This window comes from Triticum dicoccoides, chromosome 7B (assembly GCF_002162155.2).
Source record: "Triticum dicoccoides isolate Atlit2015 ecotype Zavitan chromosome 7B, WEW_v2.0, whole genome shotgun sequence".
In the NCBI taxonomy this organism is placed as follows: Eukaryota; Viridiplantae; Streptophyta; class Magnoliopsida; order Poales; family Poaceae; genus Triticum; species Triticum dicoccoides.
This window is the reverse complement of record NC_041393.1, coordinates 474869487-474885868: the sequence shown is the minus strand read 5'-3', so window position 1 is coordinate 474885868 and position 16382 is coordinate 474869487. Positions and strand designations below refer to the sequence as shown.

General features: G+C 51.6%; 1 protein-coding gene across 3 annotated transcripts; it reads right to left on the bottom strand.

The window, feature by feature from the left end:
- Positions 1-11258: 11258 nt before the first annotated feature.
- On the bottom strand, positions 11259-14625 carry LOC119340654 (transcription factor bHLH144-like). Of its 3 annotated transcripts, none has more exons than XM_037612566.1 (3): positions 14264-14625; positions 13967-14166; positions 11259-12685 (listed from the first exon to the last, which is right to left on the bottom strand). In XM_037612566.1, exon 3 carries the CDS (start codon positions 12393-12395, stop codon positions 11601-11603), a length of 795 nt encoding a protein of 264 aa, XP_037468463.1. In that variant the 5' UTR covers positions 12396-12685; positions 13967-14166; positions 14264-14625; the 3' UTR covers positions 11259-11600. The 3 variants fall into 3 exon arrangements, with proteins under 3 accessions (XP_037468463.1, XP_037468464.1, XP_037468465.1); XM_037612567.1 differs by having other exon boundaries at positions 13999-14166; XM_037612568.1 differs by having other exon boundaries at positions 13967-14161.
- Between the last annotated feature and the right edge of the window lie 1757 nt (positions 14626-16382).

Here is a 16382-nt window from a genome sequence, read left to right as displayed (position 1 = left end):
CTTTTGAAGTTCTCTATGGACGAAGGTGTCGAATGCCTCTTAACTGGTCAGAAACCGGGGAAAGACAATTCTTTGGGCCGGACATGATCCAGGAAGCAGAAGAGCAAGTTCGCATTGTTCGTGAAAAGTTGAAAACAGCCCAATCTCGTCAAAAGAGTCAATATGACCGAAAACATAAGGCTATGACTTTTGAGGTTGACGAGAAGGCTTACCTTCGGGTTACTCCTCTGAAGGGAACCCATCATTTCGGTATCAAAGGCAAATTAGCTCCTCGCTACATTGGACCCTTTCGCATTCTCGCTAAATGGGGAGAAGTTGCCTAGCAATTGGAACTACCTCCGCATCTCTCCAGAGTCCACGATGTCTTCCACGTTTCCCAACTCAGGCGTTGCTTCTTGGATCCTATCCGTGGAGTGGACCACGAAACGCTTGATCTTCAAGATAATCTCACGTATCGAGAGTACCCCGTTCGTATCCTCGATCAAGCCGAGCGTACCACTCGACGTCATAATATCAAGTTTCTCAAGGTCCAATGGTCGCACCATTCTAAGAAGGAAGCAACTTGGGAAAGGGAGGATCGTCTTCGACTTCAGTACCCCGCCTTCTTTCCGGAGGAACCTAAATCTCGGGACGAGATTCTTTTGAGTGGGGGTGAGTTGTCACACCCTAGCTACTTCATGCATTAGAGTGTTGCATCATGTCTATTTTTCACAACAGAAACTTGAAATGGGGATGACAGAACCCCCAGCCCCCTCTGAAACCAACTAGGGTTTACTAAAAATATTTTCAATGAACCTGAAATGCCCTTCTAAAATGTCCATCATTTTTGTCTTGGTTCAGAACCTCTGCCAAAAGTGGTGCTCAATTTTCTAGGTCATCTTAAGGTTTTTTGAATTAAATCATAAGTATTTGAGTTTGGGCATTTAAATTATATAAATTATTATAAATGCTCAAATAATCCCAAACTAAAATGTTCCATGCTGTATATATTCCAGTTAGTGGCCATGAACAGTTTGGGGAATTTTGGAGTTGTTTAGGTATTTTTAGTAAGACCACAAAGTTACAGAATAATTAAAAAGATAAATAAGAGAGAGAGAGTGAACTAACCTAGCAGCCCGCCTAGCCAGCCCACCTGCCGGCCCAGCCCAGCAGCCCTCCAGCGAGCTGCTTACCTTCGCCAGGCAGGCAGGCAGGTGCTCGACGGCGACGCCAGCGCACGCCACGCAGCTGCCCGCCGCCCTGCTTCACCCCCTCGCCTCGCTACTGGCCTGGATGAGCTCCACGTCGACCCCCGCACCCCGTGGACACACCCATTCACCCCCAGCTCCTCTCCCTCGCTCTCCCACGCCATGGCCGACGCCACCGCAGCTGCACCGTTGCCGTAGTCACGCTCTCCGTCGTCCCCGCGCCGCGCCACCGTGTCCAGGAGCTCCGCCGCCCTCCTCTCCTTCGAGCTAGTCGAGCCCCGAGCGCTCGCATGCCCCGAAGCCACTGCACCGACCTCGCCGACTCCGCCGTCACCGGAGATCCCCTTCGCCGTCGCCGCCGCACCAGCTCGTCCCCGACCGCGCCGTCTGGTTCCTCGAGATCGCCGTGAGCCCAGCTACCTCTCCCCCCCTTTCCTCTCTCGTTCTCGTGCACCACAGCGACCGCACGAAGCTTCACCGCACGCACCGCCGCCGAGCTCGTCGCCGACGTGTCTCCGTAGCACCACTCCACGCGCCTCGCCGTGCCCCCTAGCGTCGAGTTCGACCTCACCCGAACTCCGGCGACCGCCAAAGTCGTCGACGGCGATGTTTCCGGCCACCCCGAGCTCAACCACCACCACCAAGAGTTGCGGCTTGCTCCCAGCTACCCGTAGATGCCCTCCGCCGCTCATTTAGTCGCCGGAACACACAAAAGCACTCTTGCCGCCGCGTTCTGCCTTGCCGGCGGCTAAACGCCAGTGGGTTGACCCCGCTGACCCCTCGTTTGACCACGGGTGGGCCCAGTTTGACCCCCCTGGGTCAATGACAGGTGGGGCCCAACCCTGTTAACCAATCAGGATTAGTTTTAATTAATATTTAGTTAAACTAATTACACTGACACACGGGACCCACTAGTCAGGGTTGACCTGGACTGTTCCGTTGACCGCTGACGTCATCCTGATGTAATGCTGACGCAGTAAGTTATTTACTGGAATTATTATTACACAGGAAATTTCAGAAAATACCCCAAACTTTAAAAAATCATAGAAATTAATCTGTAACTCCAAATGCGAAGTTTTATATATGAAAAATGATCAAAAAAATCCAATCTATCCATCTGTACTAGTTTCATGCATGTTTAAGCAAGCTAACCTGATGTTTAGAGCAGAACTAGATAAAGCACTCATAAGGGCCATGTATGAGTTTGAAACTTGAATCTTTGATTCAAAATGGTTCAAACCCATCTGGTTTTAGTTGCATTAGCCCAATACACTCATGTTTGCCATGTCTCATGCATGCATCATATTGTTGCATATTGTTTGGTGATGTTGTGTATCAGTGCTCTTTGCGGCAGGTTCTGCCTCCGAGGAGTACCACGATTACCCTAGCGAAGAACAATATCAGTGCATTGACCCATCAGGCAAGCAACCAACCATTTGATCATATCGATAAAATCCCATATTCTCGCTTCTACTCTCTTTTATTGCATTAAGACAACGTGTTTCAACTGCTGTGTGCTATGGTAGTTGAACCCATTTCCTCTGCATGACCTGTCATTGCCACAGTAACTAGATGAAACCCACTAGCATGTGTAGGAGTTGATTGAGCCATATGTTTGTGTTGTTCCTACCTTGCTATGCCTGCTATGCTTAGAGTCGTGTCAGGTCTGGTTCATCTGGGTGGTGGGCTAGAGTGAAATGATCATGCCGGTAATGAGAGTGATGTGGTGAACACGATTTGGTAAAGGTATCGATGAAAGGCCATGTAGGAGTACATGGTGGATTGTTTCATTGAAACCGACCTTAAGCACTGAGATCTGTATGTGTGATTTAAGATTCAGCTACTACCATGCATTGGGCCCTGAAATATGACCCCGCTCGACTTCTTATTCACCCTAGTCCTCTGTCCAGGAGTTGCAAGTAGTTTCTGGTGTTTGTAGCTTACTGGAGGCCGTGGGCAGCGCTGACCAGTGGGGTGGGTTGTGATGCGGTAGGTACGTGGCCGGGAATACCGGGCACTCGTTAGGTGTCTCGAAACCCTGTACACATCGTTCGGGGCCGTATGTGGAACCCCAGCCGGACTCCCTGCGGATGGAACCTGAATAGGCGATAAACCTGGACTAGAGACTTAGGTGTTTAGGTAGGTCGTGGTCTACACCCATGTCGTCTTTCGCTTGAAGTCTGCCGAGCACATGTCATGTGCAGACGCTAAGTGGTGGAAACATGTATGAAGAAGTACACCCCTGCAGGGTTAACATGATCTATTCGAATAGCCGCGTCCGCGGTAAAGGACTACTTGGTTGCCTATACAGTTCATAGACAAGTAAATGGATACTACTAAAAATCCCAAGATAAGCGTGAGTGCCGAGGATGGCTCTTCCGTAGGATGAGGGAGGTGGATCCTCGGTGGTGTATTGAACTGGTGTGTAGTGGACTCGTGTGCGCAAAACCATTTCAAGTTGGTGTCTCGTAGGATAGCTTAGCCGAGAGTCAAAGCTGGCTTGCTGCAATAACCCCACCAACCCTTCTTGATAATGTGCATGTATGTAGGATCTGATGTAAGTCTTGCTGAGTACCTTTGTAATCATGTTGCTTTAATTTACATTTTTCAGAAGACGCTGCAACCCCTTCTGATGGGTTCTTCGTAGACGTTGACATCGATGAGTAGACTGAGGCCCAGGTGGTGACCCTGAGCTTGTGAAGGACCACGTAGTATAGCCAGGCTTTCCCAAGCCTCTTTTATTTTACTAGTTGTCTGTACTCAGACAAGTTACTTCCGCTGTTGGCTTGTATGTCTGTATGACTTGAATGCTGGGTCGTGTGACCCGTACTTGTGTGTATGATATGTATGGCTCCCTGAGCCTCTAAATAAAATACTTGTGTTGTAGAGTCATGTTGTGATGCCTTGTTGTATTTGTACATATCGAGCATATTGTGTGTATGATTGAAATGCTTGGTATGTGTGGGATCTGACTATCTAGTTGTTTATTCTTAGTAGCCTCTCTTACCGGGAAATGTCTCCTAGTGTCTCCACTGAGCCTTGGTAGCTTGCTACTGCTCCGGAACACTTAGGCTGGCCGGCATGTGTCCTTCTTCGTTCATGTGTCTGTCCCTTCGGGGAAATGTCACGCGATGGATACCGGAGTCCTGTTAGCCCGCTACAGCCCGGTTTATCGGAGTCCTGCTAGCCCAGTGCTATAGCCCGGATTCACTTGCTGATGACCGACACGTTCGATGCTGGGTCATGGATGCCTGTCCCTATAAGTTTGTGCCACTTTGGGTTTACGACTAGCCATGTCAGCCCGGGCTCCTTACCATATGGATGCTAGCGACACTATCATATATGTGTGCCAAAAGGCGCAAACAGTCCCGGGCAAAGGTAAGGCGACACCCGTGGAATACCGTGCGTGAGGCCGCAAAGTGATATGAGGTGTTACATGCTAGATCGATGTGGCATCGAGTCGGGGTCCTGACATCTACTACTTTCACCATATTATTTCCTCTTTGAATCAAGTCCTAGATTCATGCTACAACTTTCCCCCCTTTCTTCGTTGTTTGAACAAAGCCCTAGATTCGAATGCATGAAGTAGCTTTACCTCTAATAATACTAAAAATTTAGGTGGCTTTGGAAGAGCTGATGGGAGTAGAAAAAGATGCACATGCAGACACGTGGGGAGCTGGGGCAGTAGAGCAAGGCCGCTTTCGAAGAACTTATACCTGAGGGTCGCCGGGATGTCGGCGGCGGCAGGTCGGATCTGCGGAGAATACGACAGGGAGGAAGAAGGGTCGGAGGACCTCCCGAGCCTGTGCTGTGTCGGAGAGAACGGCGCGGGCAGAGGATCGGGCCCCTCCGTCAGCTGTGGGTTTCCTCCCTCGGCGGCGATGACCGCGTGAACGATGCACCTTTTAGTCCTCTACACACACCGGCCGAAGGGATCCGGCCGGATCTGTGACCAGCGGTGAGCAGAGAGAAAATGTCGCTACCGCTGTCTTGTTTATATCTGGAGAGGACGAGAGAATGAAGAGAGCAACCCTAGTAAAGCAAGCGCTCAGGCCCCTGCGTCCATATATAGTGGAGTGATTATCTTTTTTCTCTCCACAACAAGCGTTTCAATTCGTGTATGTGGCATTAAAGAAAAGAAACTCTCTATTTAAGGTGACTACTCTACGACTCCTACTTACTACTACAGTACTACCTCCGTCCTGGTTTATAGGTCCCTTTTATAGTTTGTGCCAAATTTTGACTAAATATTTAACTAACAAAATGTTAATGCATGTCAAGAAAAATTATCTCATTGGATTCGTATTTGAACATAGTTTTGAAAAATATAATGTTTGGTGACATGCGTGAACATTTTCTTAGTTTAATCTATGGTCAAAATTTGGCACGAAATACAATGGGGACCAATAAACCCGGACAGAGGTAGTATTGTTCACTTGTGCTCCCCGCCCCTCAATTCATTGAACAACCCCATGGGTGAATAAACATACAGTAAGTACTATATTTATATAGAACCAACAAGCTCGAGCTATTTTCGCGTAGTTAAAAGTTGAGGGCGTGGCTTTTCCCGGGCAGTACTCACGGCAGTTTTTGGGTAGGCGGTTTGACAGAGAGGCGAGGAGGGTGAGCGAGTGGGGCTGTGCGATTTGACGACGCGTTACTACTGGAAAGACTTGTGATATGACCACTCACTATAGTCATGAATTACTGGCACTCCGACCGGGGTGATGCCCCCCTTCCATTCCGCGCTCTAATCTGGTGCATGACACGTCGACCCGGATGCTGGCTCTCCCACATGTCAGAGTAGTAAGAAGGAGCAAAGAATGATGTGCTATATACTAGTACTATACTACTCCCTTCGTTCCTAAATATAAGTCTTTGGAGAGATTTCACTATGGACCACATACGGAGAAAAATGAGTGAATCTACACATAAAATGCATCTATATACATTCGTATGTGGTCCACAGTGAAATATCTATGAAGACTTATATTTAGGAATGGAGGAAGTACTACTCAGGTCGGAGGAGTGCGGACCACGGCAGCCCAGTGAACCAGTCGTGCGAACCGCGGTAGCCCAGTGAACCAGAAGTAGAAAACAATGTGGTGATATGGCCATAAAAAACAATGTGCTACGGTCCACACTGTAGCATGTACAGTAACACTCCTCTTTGTTTGGATCCCTGAGTTAGAGCTAGTTTGGGTTGAAATAGCCTCAAATTATCGAAACAAGAGGGGTTAGTTTGAGCTAGTTTGCTCTAACTTAGCTAAAAAAACTAGCCCGGTGGAGAGGTTCTAATTGGGTTAGTTATCCTCGAGCCCACTAAAAGAGAACTAAAAAAATCTCACCTGCCCGCACCAGATCGCTCCCCTAAAAAATCTCACCTGCCCGCACCAGATCGCTCCCCCCCCCCTCTCGCACGACTCCTCTATGTTCCCCATAGGGCCGCCCGCCCAAGCGCCGCTCACCCTCTCTCTCCTTTGGCCGCCCTCTCCTTCCGGCCTCCGCCACCCTACTCCGGCCGCCCTCTCCCTCCGACCTTCGAAGGTCGCCCCGCTCCCCCTTCACCAGTCGTTTTTCTCCCTCTGTCGTGCGCGGCGGCGGCGCATCTACCAGGGAGGTCGCGAGAGGGGTGAGTTTGTTCGTTCCTTCTCTGTCTCACGGCCATATCATTGATCTTGCTTGCTCTAGCGCTAATTCTGATTTGGAAAAGTAGATCCTGATCAAACTTGCTATAGATTTGCGGTGCACGCATGGAATTGTTTCATGCTGCTTGAGGAGGTAATAAATCTTTCTAGAGGCCCAAAGATTCAGGTCACCTTTCTAGGTATTTCAATTTCAGGCTTGCATTATTTGTAGAGGCTCAAAGATTCAGTTCACCTTTCTAGGTATTTCAATTTCAGGCTTGCATTGTTTCTAGAGGCCCAAAGATTCAGTTCACCTTTCTAGGTATTTGAGTTTCAGGCTTGCATTATTTCTAGAGGCCCAAAGATTCAGTTCACCTTTCTAGGTATTTAAGATCAATCAAGCAGGAAGTAGGGTATTACCTCCATCGAGAGGGCCCGAACCTGGGTAAACATTGTGTCCCCCGCCTCCTGTTACCATTAGCCTTAGACGCACAGTTCAGGACCCCCTACCCGAGATCCGCCGGTTTTGACACCGATAGCCTTCTCGACGGCCTCGTTCGCCCCTCCTCGGCCAGGAGAAGTCCTTCGGGACAACACCTCAGTGTCCTCCATGGCAGTAGACGAGGGGGCTTGCGACGGCGCGTCGCTCTCCTCCTTCTCAGGCGGCAGGGAGTTCCCCTCCGACGAGGGGATGTTCGGAATCTCACAGGAAGGGTTGAAAAGCAAATAATAATATAACTTACATAACGGAGGTAGGTAAGCGGAAACCGAACAGTAAAGATTACTTACGATTCGGCCAGGGGCTTCACTCTAGGAGGTCTCTTGAGGATGTGTTCGGACTCTGAGTCTGAACTGACCGAAAGGGTTATCTTCCCCCTCTTCAGCGCCACCCCTCCGGGTCTTCGGAGGCCGTCCTCTTCTTCTTCCTCCCCTTGCGGAGGGAATCGCTTTCCACCACCACCTCCTCCTCCTCCTCCTCCTCCTCCTCTTCTTCCTCGTCTCCCTCATGAGAGGAGAAGATCTTGGTCTCTACGGACACAACATCCGAAGGGCCTCTGCAGCGGGGTCGCCCTTGGGCTCCTTGCCCTTCTTCTGTGGTGCCTGATAGGGTGCCGGGACCAGCATCTCTCTCAGCTGGGAAGTGGTTGGGCCCTCTGGCAGCGGAGCTGGACTGTCGATCCGCTCCGCCTTTGCAATCCAGCCCTGTAAGGAAGGGAGCTGATAAGATTTCTATTGATTGAAGCATTGACCGAATAGGTCTTCAGAAAAGTTAATAATTACCTCTGAGGCCGGGTTCTCGATGTCGAGCCCGATGTCCTCGGTCTTCATGGGCCAGCTCTTCTGGGCCTGGAAGAGAATATTCCATATCTCTTCGTGTGTAGTGCCGAAGAAGCGATTCATGGTCTGCGGCTCCTCCGGATTGAACTCCCACATGGGGGAGGTCCGGTGTTGGCAGGGGAGGACGCGACGGAAGAGCATGATCTGCACCACATTGGTGAGGCTGATGTTTTTTCCCAGCACGTTGGTGATGCGCTTCTACAGCATTTGCACCTCTGTCTAGGACCCCGAATCGAGGCCCTTAGTGGTCTAAGAGGTGAGCCTCGTGGGGGGTCCGGATCTGAACTCTGGAATTGCCACCCAGTTGGCGCGGCGGGGTTCGATGATGTACAACCACTCCTGCTGCCAGACCTTGACAGTCTCGATGAAATCCCCCTTGGGCCATGTGGAGTTGGGAAACTTGCTTACCATGGCCCCGCTGCAGTCCGCATGCGGTCCGTCCACCACCTTCGGCTTTAGATTGAATACTTTAAGCCACAGGCTGGCGGGATGCAGAGTAGAGCCTCACACATGACGATGAACGATGATATATGGAGGAAAGAATTTGGGGCTAGATCATGGAAATCTAGCCCGTAGTAGAACATCAGGCCGTGGACAAAAGGGTGGAGGGGAAACCCTAGCCCCCTAAGGAAATGGGGGAGGAAGACAACCCTTTCGCCGAGCACCGTAGTGGGGATGACTTGGTCCTTATCAGGAAGCCTGTGCGCAATGGTTGCAGACAGGTACCCCGCGCTCCAGAGTTCCTTCACGTCCTTCTCAGTGACAGAGGAGGCCTCGCACTTGCCCTTGGAGCCTGACCCGGCCATGGCTGGAGAGGGTGGTGGCGGTGAGGAAGATGGGAGCTTTTTTGGGCACCGAAGCTTGAGAGATTGGAAGAGAGGGGCTGGAGGAAGGCGTGGGGAAGAAAGGAGGAATCTTTGCCCTCTTATAGGCGGTGAAAATGCCAACCGTCCCCCCACTTAAGCCTTAAACCTCACCTATTCCCAATGAGAGCGTGTGCCAGGAGCGGTTGGGTTACCCAAATCCCATTGATGAGAATCTCATAATAAGTGGGCACGATCTCTGTGTTGACAAGACGGACCAAGGGGGCTCGACCTCGAAATACAAAATGGGGAGTGTGAAAGCGATTCAAAATGCTGAAGAGTCAAGTGTGACGCTTCGCCGGAAAAAGTTGTCAGTAAAGACACCATTCCTATTTTTATATTTTGCCTTCGCAGCTGAGAGTTGTGTTAATTATACAAAGTCGGATACAGTTCTTTTGTAAGGGAAAGCTGATGTATGGTATTCAAAGAGAGGAACCCGCCTCGCAATGCCGAAGACAACCCTCGTGTTGAACACGTCGTCATTGAAGACTGGTTCAGGGGCTACTGAGGGAGTTCTGGACTAGGGGGTCCTCGGGCGTCTGGCCTATTCAAAATGGGCCGGGCTGATGGGTTGTGAAGATAAAGGAAGAAGACCACCTCCCGTGTCCAGTTAGGACTCCTGCATGCGTGAACAACAAGATTAGGTATTCGCATATGGTATTTCCTTTCTTTCTAAACTGACTCTATACAACCCTAGGCCCCTCTGATGTCTATATAAACTGGAGGGTTTAGACCGAAGGCAGAATCATAACATTGATAGGCTAGACAAGCTAGGGTTTAGCCATTACGATCTCGAGGTACCTCAACTCTTGTAACCCCTGTACTCATCGAATACAATCAAGCAGGACGTAGGGTTTTACCTCCTTTAAGAGGGTCGGGGTTTTACCTCCTTTAAGAGGGCCCGAACCTGGGTAAACATTGTGTCCCTTTGTCCATTGTTACCATTGATCCTCAGACGCACCGTTTGGGCCTCCCTACCCGAGATTTGCCGGTTTTGACACCGACACCGCCGCCGCGGGATGCAGGCGGAGCCCCACGAGGACGCGCGACTCCTCGAATGGGTCTACTGCCAGTCGCTTACGACCGCGGAGATGGACGTGCGGCGGCTCCGCCGGAAGAACGCCAAGGCGCTCCGAATTGCCATTGAGCAATTCGAGCGTGAGGCGGCGGAGGCGGCTCGGCTCGCGAAGCTCAATCGACAGCAGGACAGGGAGGTCCGGCGGCTAAAAGGGATCGTCATCCTCTCCGACACCTCCGACGACAACGACGTCGACTTCTCCTCGTCCGACGACTCGGACGATTCGCCACCAGTCGCTGACGCCTATAGCTGCGTCGGCGACCGAAAGGGCAAAGGGCCGGCGAGGACGTGGTGAATCTCCGCCGTCTCCATCTTCAATTTCAAGTTTTTAGTAATAGAGTTTAAATTTGTCCGTCGTTTATGTGAATTACATGAACATTGGTGATCTTTTTGTATGTGAACTTTGGCGATCTTTTGCATTTCTCTATCCGATTCTATGTTTGTGATGATCTACGTTCTTTTTATCTACGTTGCATGCTAGTATGGTTACGAGGCATCGGACATGAGATACATGGATGTGGACGATATGATTTGAGAAGTGCCCGCTCAGTGCCCGCGGGAGTTAGAGGGCTCGGATTTGCAGGTCGTGGTTGTAGATGCTCTTAGGTTTGTATGATCAAAACTTCCTATGGTCTATTCGGATGGAACTCCAACATACTAGAAAATTTCTGTTTAGCCCAACCCCCTGAAAAACGTTGGGTCTGTCTATGACACATCTAGATGTGACATAGTTATGTCACATCTAACCTAATGTCCATTATGTTTGTGGTCTATATTTTTTGTCTTAGTTTTTTTTTTTTGTTCCTTGTTGTTGCGTTATTTATGGAAGATTAGATGTGACATCCTTAAAAAACATCTAGATGTGAATTAGACAAACTGAAAAATGTTTGTAATCCAAAGAAAGTGGGGAAGTAGCATTCTGCAGTAAATCTAAAGCCAGCCCCTTAATTCAGAAATTCAGAGACGCCTTCATAGAATTGCATCTTCTTAATAAATCTTAAGCTTCCATCATATGAAATTCCTACAACAATTTTTCGCCCCAGTAAGAGATTCAAGTCCTGTTGCAGGGGATTCAACCGCCATTGCTAAAAAAATGAAAGAACAAGAAAGAACATGGTAGGCCAACTCTATAGAAGAAGTAGAGCGGAGCCCAGGGGAGGGATGATGACGGGGATAAACAAAAACACGGTGTATATAATCAGCATGCTAGTTACAACACCAGCCGGCACCTAGAGATACGAAAGGGGAGGGGGGAAGAAAAGCAGCGACTTCTACAAAAGCAAAGCAACAATCCAGGCACGCACGCAGCTAGAGGGGAGGGAGGGGCGAGAGATCGGCGCGTGCGGCAACTGAATCCTTCCATATCATTCCTTTCCACTGATCCTCGAGAGCTCCACGGGATGGCATCATCATGGCAGCGCAAAAAGGAGCGAGCACCAACTCCCCCGTCTTATCTGCCTCCATCATTGGCTCGACCTGCATTGCCATGTGAGGTCGCTATCCCTCCCTAGCTTCTTGATCCGCGCACCCCGAGCTTCTTCACCTCCACCTTGAGCGACTTGAGGTACCTGACGGCCTCGTCCAGGACGGCCGGCGTGTCCATCCGGTCGCCGCCGGGGATGATCCCCTTGAGCGTCTTCATCATCTTCTTCATCCGCTCCTTCTTCCTCTCGCCGCCCCCGCCGGCTCCGGCGGCGTTGCCAGTCGGGCTGACGCTCACCACGTACCCGGAGGAGCAGGTGGAATCCGGCGAGCCCCCTCCGCGGCACGCAGGCGTGCGACCCGTGCTCAGCACGTCGTCCTCCTCGTCGCCGTCCCCGGAGCTCATCAGCGCGTCGATCTCGTCGGTGTCCTCCTTCTGCCGGATTGAACACTCGCCGCCGTCCTGGTCGCCGCCGTAGTAGGTGCTCTTGCCGACGTAGTTCTGGTCGTAGCCGCCGTTGTTGCAGTGCTGCTGGTCGTAGCCCCCGGAGGAGCCGAAGTTGTTGGCCAGCGACGGGTGGTACATCACCCTGCTCCGGTCATAGGTCTGATCAAAGATGACGTAGTTCTTGGGGCAGGTGTCCGACGGCTGGAACTCGAGCCCGGTCAGAGGAGCCGGGAAATCGTGCTGCCTCCGACCGGCGAGCGGGTCCTCATAGGCAGGCGCCGCCGCCGCGGGATACCGGTCGTTGGTGTAGTAGGCTCCTCCGGCACCGTTGCCGTACCCGGCCATGTCATAGCCACCGCCGTAGCCACCGCCGTAGCCGTACCCGTAGCCGGCGCCATAGCCACCGTACCCGTAGCCTGGATCTCCCTGCATCGCTTCACTTGTTGCTGCTAGCTGCTCAACTCCTAGAAATGTCTTTGTGGATGGATGGATGGGTTTGGTGGAGAATTCAAGGAAATTGACAGGTGTTGCTTTCGAATGGAAGGAAAACGAACAAGAATTCAAGGGTGTTTAGCTGGGCTTTCTCTGGTTCAGTTCAAAATTGATTCAGTTAGTCTGTCTGGGTTTGAGGCTGTTTTGGATGGAATTGTCTCTGGCGAATGTGTGGGGTTTTGTGGTCGAATCTACGTCACGGGCTTGAGCAGCTGGCGGAAGTATTCGGCCTGCAAGCAGGAAGACAGTGGCAAGATACGTTAGTGAACGATCACGAGCAGACAATCAAACAGAAGTTAAGAAGGAATGAAGTGCAAACATGAGTATGATGGGAGTGCAATGTATGACCATGACTTATGAGCACATCATCTTGTGATGCGTCTACTTGTTCTGAAGCGTGGCGACATTTCCCAGCGTGAGAGCAGAGCAAAATGAGAAGATTACTATATGCAAGTTGCGTTCGTACAGGCAGCGACTAGTCTTTGAGACTGAAGATGAATGCATACATGCACGAACAGAGCACTACTAGTACACTAGCATATAGTGGTAGCACTCGTCAAAAGGAAAAGGTGCTTGGCTGCAATTTATGATTAAGGGTGTACAGAAACAAAGCGTACTGTAGTACACACAGGCTAGTCGCCCCACTCGATTCTCCAAGGGAAATGTCCTAATAAGACTAGCAATGTGGGTCATCTAATTCTATTTGGCGATGCGTCCGCCTTGTTACTGAATAAATCTGTGTAACTATGGCAACTGTTTCCGTACGCAACTACGATGCTAGAAGCAGAGGAACTACATAGTGTACTGTTCTTTTCTCCATACGATCCGAAAGATAGAACTTCAGAGTGGACTGTTATGCGGAATTAGGCTTCACTGACGTGGCAAATGGCATTGTGAATCAAACGAACTGTTTAAATTTCATGTACCTTAGGATCTACTGCTAGTTGTTAATTTGAAGTTACTAGTGCTACTTATTTGAAGTTTAAACTATGCATGTCAAGAAGTACTAGCAACCGAACAAGCGCACGAACATTCTCCCCTATCTGAGGCAAAGAATACATAAACCAAAGCAGCGCTGGAGTAGTACTAGCTGCAACTCCCATCTTTTGTCGACCAACAAAAAAGAAGGCAAAACAAAAAAGACACTGCTTGAAAACGCCATGTCTTTTTCTTTTGACCACTAACAAAACAACTTTGTCAACACGCCCGTGGACGTCAAGTTCCGTCAAAATGTGGGCCCGATCGCAAGCTTTCTTGTCTGCATGCAACAGCATTTCCTTTCCTATCAAACACTAACGGACAGCACCAATGAGAAAGTTGCTGCTTATCTACAACTATACTAGAAGATGAGATGATGCATCATGATTCATTCCCGCTCCCACTAGCAAGCAAGCATGAGACTAGTGATGCTGAAAAGCTAGGAAGAAATCGTCAAGAAGAATCAATCTGAAACTAAACAAGTATAGTAGAGTAGTAGCAGAAGAAAGAAGAACATTGTGGTGGTAGCTTACTAGTTTTTCGGTGCGCGAGGCTCTGTCCTCACCTGGCAGACTTGCGTCAATCTGTAGTAATACGCGACGGCGCCACTTGTCATAACGATCGCGTCAGGCCCGTTGAACCCAGCTCGCATGTCCTCCTGGAGCGCTGTCGATCGGCGGAGCGGCGGCGATGATCAGAGGATGACATGGAAGAACACCCACGGCATCCTACTCTGCATCATCAAACGGAAACGGCATCAAGGCACTGCTGGCGCGCGCTGGAGGCAGCAGAGCAGGCGAGAGATGCAATGGCGATGGCTGTGTGGTTACCAGTCAGTGGACGAGGTGTGTATGCTATGGATGATCTGGGCAAACAGCCGACGACCAGGCAAGCAAGCAGATTGGTGGAAGAGCAGGGAGGGGCGATGAAGCTGGGCGGACAAAGCGGATGGATGGATGGAAGGCGCTGGCCGCAGCGCGGGGTTTTATACAAGGGATGAAGGGAGCGTTGGATGCTCGGATTGGTGCGTGCGTGCGTGCGTGGGTTCATGCCCCGCCTTGCCCTCCCCCTCTCTCTATTGATTCTTTTTGCCTTGCACTCCTTTTGAGTAGATACAGAGAGGAAGGAAGGAAGGGGGAGGAGGAGAGGAGGATGGCGAGCAGAGCACCGCGGCGCAGCGCAGTGATGGAAACGAATGAATGAATGGGGGCGGGGGCGGGGGGAGAGAGGGAACGAAATTAATGAGGTGGCGTGCGCACTCGATGGGTTCGTGCTCGCTGTGGGTGCGCGTGCCGCTTCCCACCGCGCCCGAGCCCTCGACCCGCCCCGCGGCCCACGCCATCGTTTGGCCCACACGCACCATGACGCGCGGGGCCCGGGAGGGAGGGGCGGCCCACATGTCGGCGACAGCAAAGCCGCCGCGCGGCGGTGCGGAGGGGGAGGCGAGGCCCCGGTCAATGGAGGTGGGCATCGTGGCAGGGCAATCCACCCATTCCAACCCAGTCCCAAGCACGAAGCAAGCCGAGCCGCACGCACGCGTCCGCGGGAGGGAACCATTGAGTGCATGCACGAACGCCTGGCGGGCCGTCGGATCGGGATCGGGCGGCGGAGGGGCCGGGAGCCGTCGGATGCGACGCGCGTGCCCGCCGTGGCCATCGATCGATGCTGCTGGCCTAGGGCCGCCCCGTCGGTAGGGTAGGCGCCGGCGGGGCGGGCGGGATAGTCATGGCGGCGCGCCGGGGCGCCCGGGGGACAGCCATGATGGCCGAGGAGTACTGGCAGCGGGGCTTGCCCCGATGGACCACCGGACATGCAAGATTACTCATCGAGATTCTACTTCACGTGCTGTCTCCTAGTGGATTACACTCGCCTCGCCTCTGCTTTCTGGTTTGGTTTGCTTCCATGGAGTAGCCGTGACACGCTAGTTCAAATCAAATTCGATTGCTTGATGTGTTAGGGAATTTGAATAGAAAATGAGGATTCAGCGAACGGCCGGTCGACACATGCCCGGTGAAACATGATATATGGCCCTGGCGTCACCGGGGCGTCACCCGGCCCGCGCCGCCTGATTGGTGTGGGCGGAGGCCCGTGCGACCGGAGAATCATGGACGCCACCGGAGGCAGCCGCTGGCAGTGATGGTGTAGCGGCGCAGGGGAACGGCCCGATGCAACCGCCATTATAGGCCATCAAACGGGCTGCCCTGCCATCCTCGTTGCATCGCGACGCAACTCGAGCGCCCCTCCTCCTCCTCCTACTGCGGTGTGGGGACCCGCCGTAGACCACGTCCAGGGCGCACACTCCACGCCGTAGGCGCTCTCGTGTCGGGGGAGGCGCGCCGCGCCGTGGAGGCCATCATCGCCGTCAAATGCCATCATGCGTCGCGCCCCCGATCGAGCGTTCACGTCACGACGGGGCGGCGACCGCCCTGGCTTGGCCGACTCGAACGCCGGGCGCGGAGCTCTGATTTCATGCATAGGTGCTAGCCAGCCACCCCAGCCTGTCAACGTAGCGGGGCCGGCTTCAGGCACGACTATACTAGTACGTACGTGAATTGTTTCGAGCACCAGGCGCGTGCGTGCATGAACTGCGCCCTGCCGACTTTCAGAGTGAGTTGGATTCACGTGCTAATCATTGACTACCAAACGTATTGCAGTGAGATTTCCGCAAGTGCTGCCGTGTAAGTAATCTCAGCTACAATGTGTCAACAAACCACCAAAGTACGTACGGTCCTTGTAGGAGTTTCGAGCATTTTGACGGGTAGTCATGTGCGCACACCCAACTATGGCCGAGATCTAATTTTCAGCCACAAATGGTACTAGTATTTCGTGAGAGTATATCTCCTAACTCTCAAAATCATTTATTTCGACTCTTTTGATCTAAATTAGGACAATATTTTGATGTGGCATTTTAGTTTTCAGCATATTTTGGTGACATGTATTCACTGGCGG

What these genes read in the sequence shown, in the direction of transcription:
- LOC119340654 (XM_037612566.1), bottom strand. Translation starts at nt 12,395, where the DNA reads ATGCAGGGAGATCCAGGCTACGGGTACGGTGGCTATGGCGCCGGCTAC.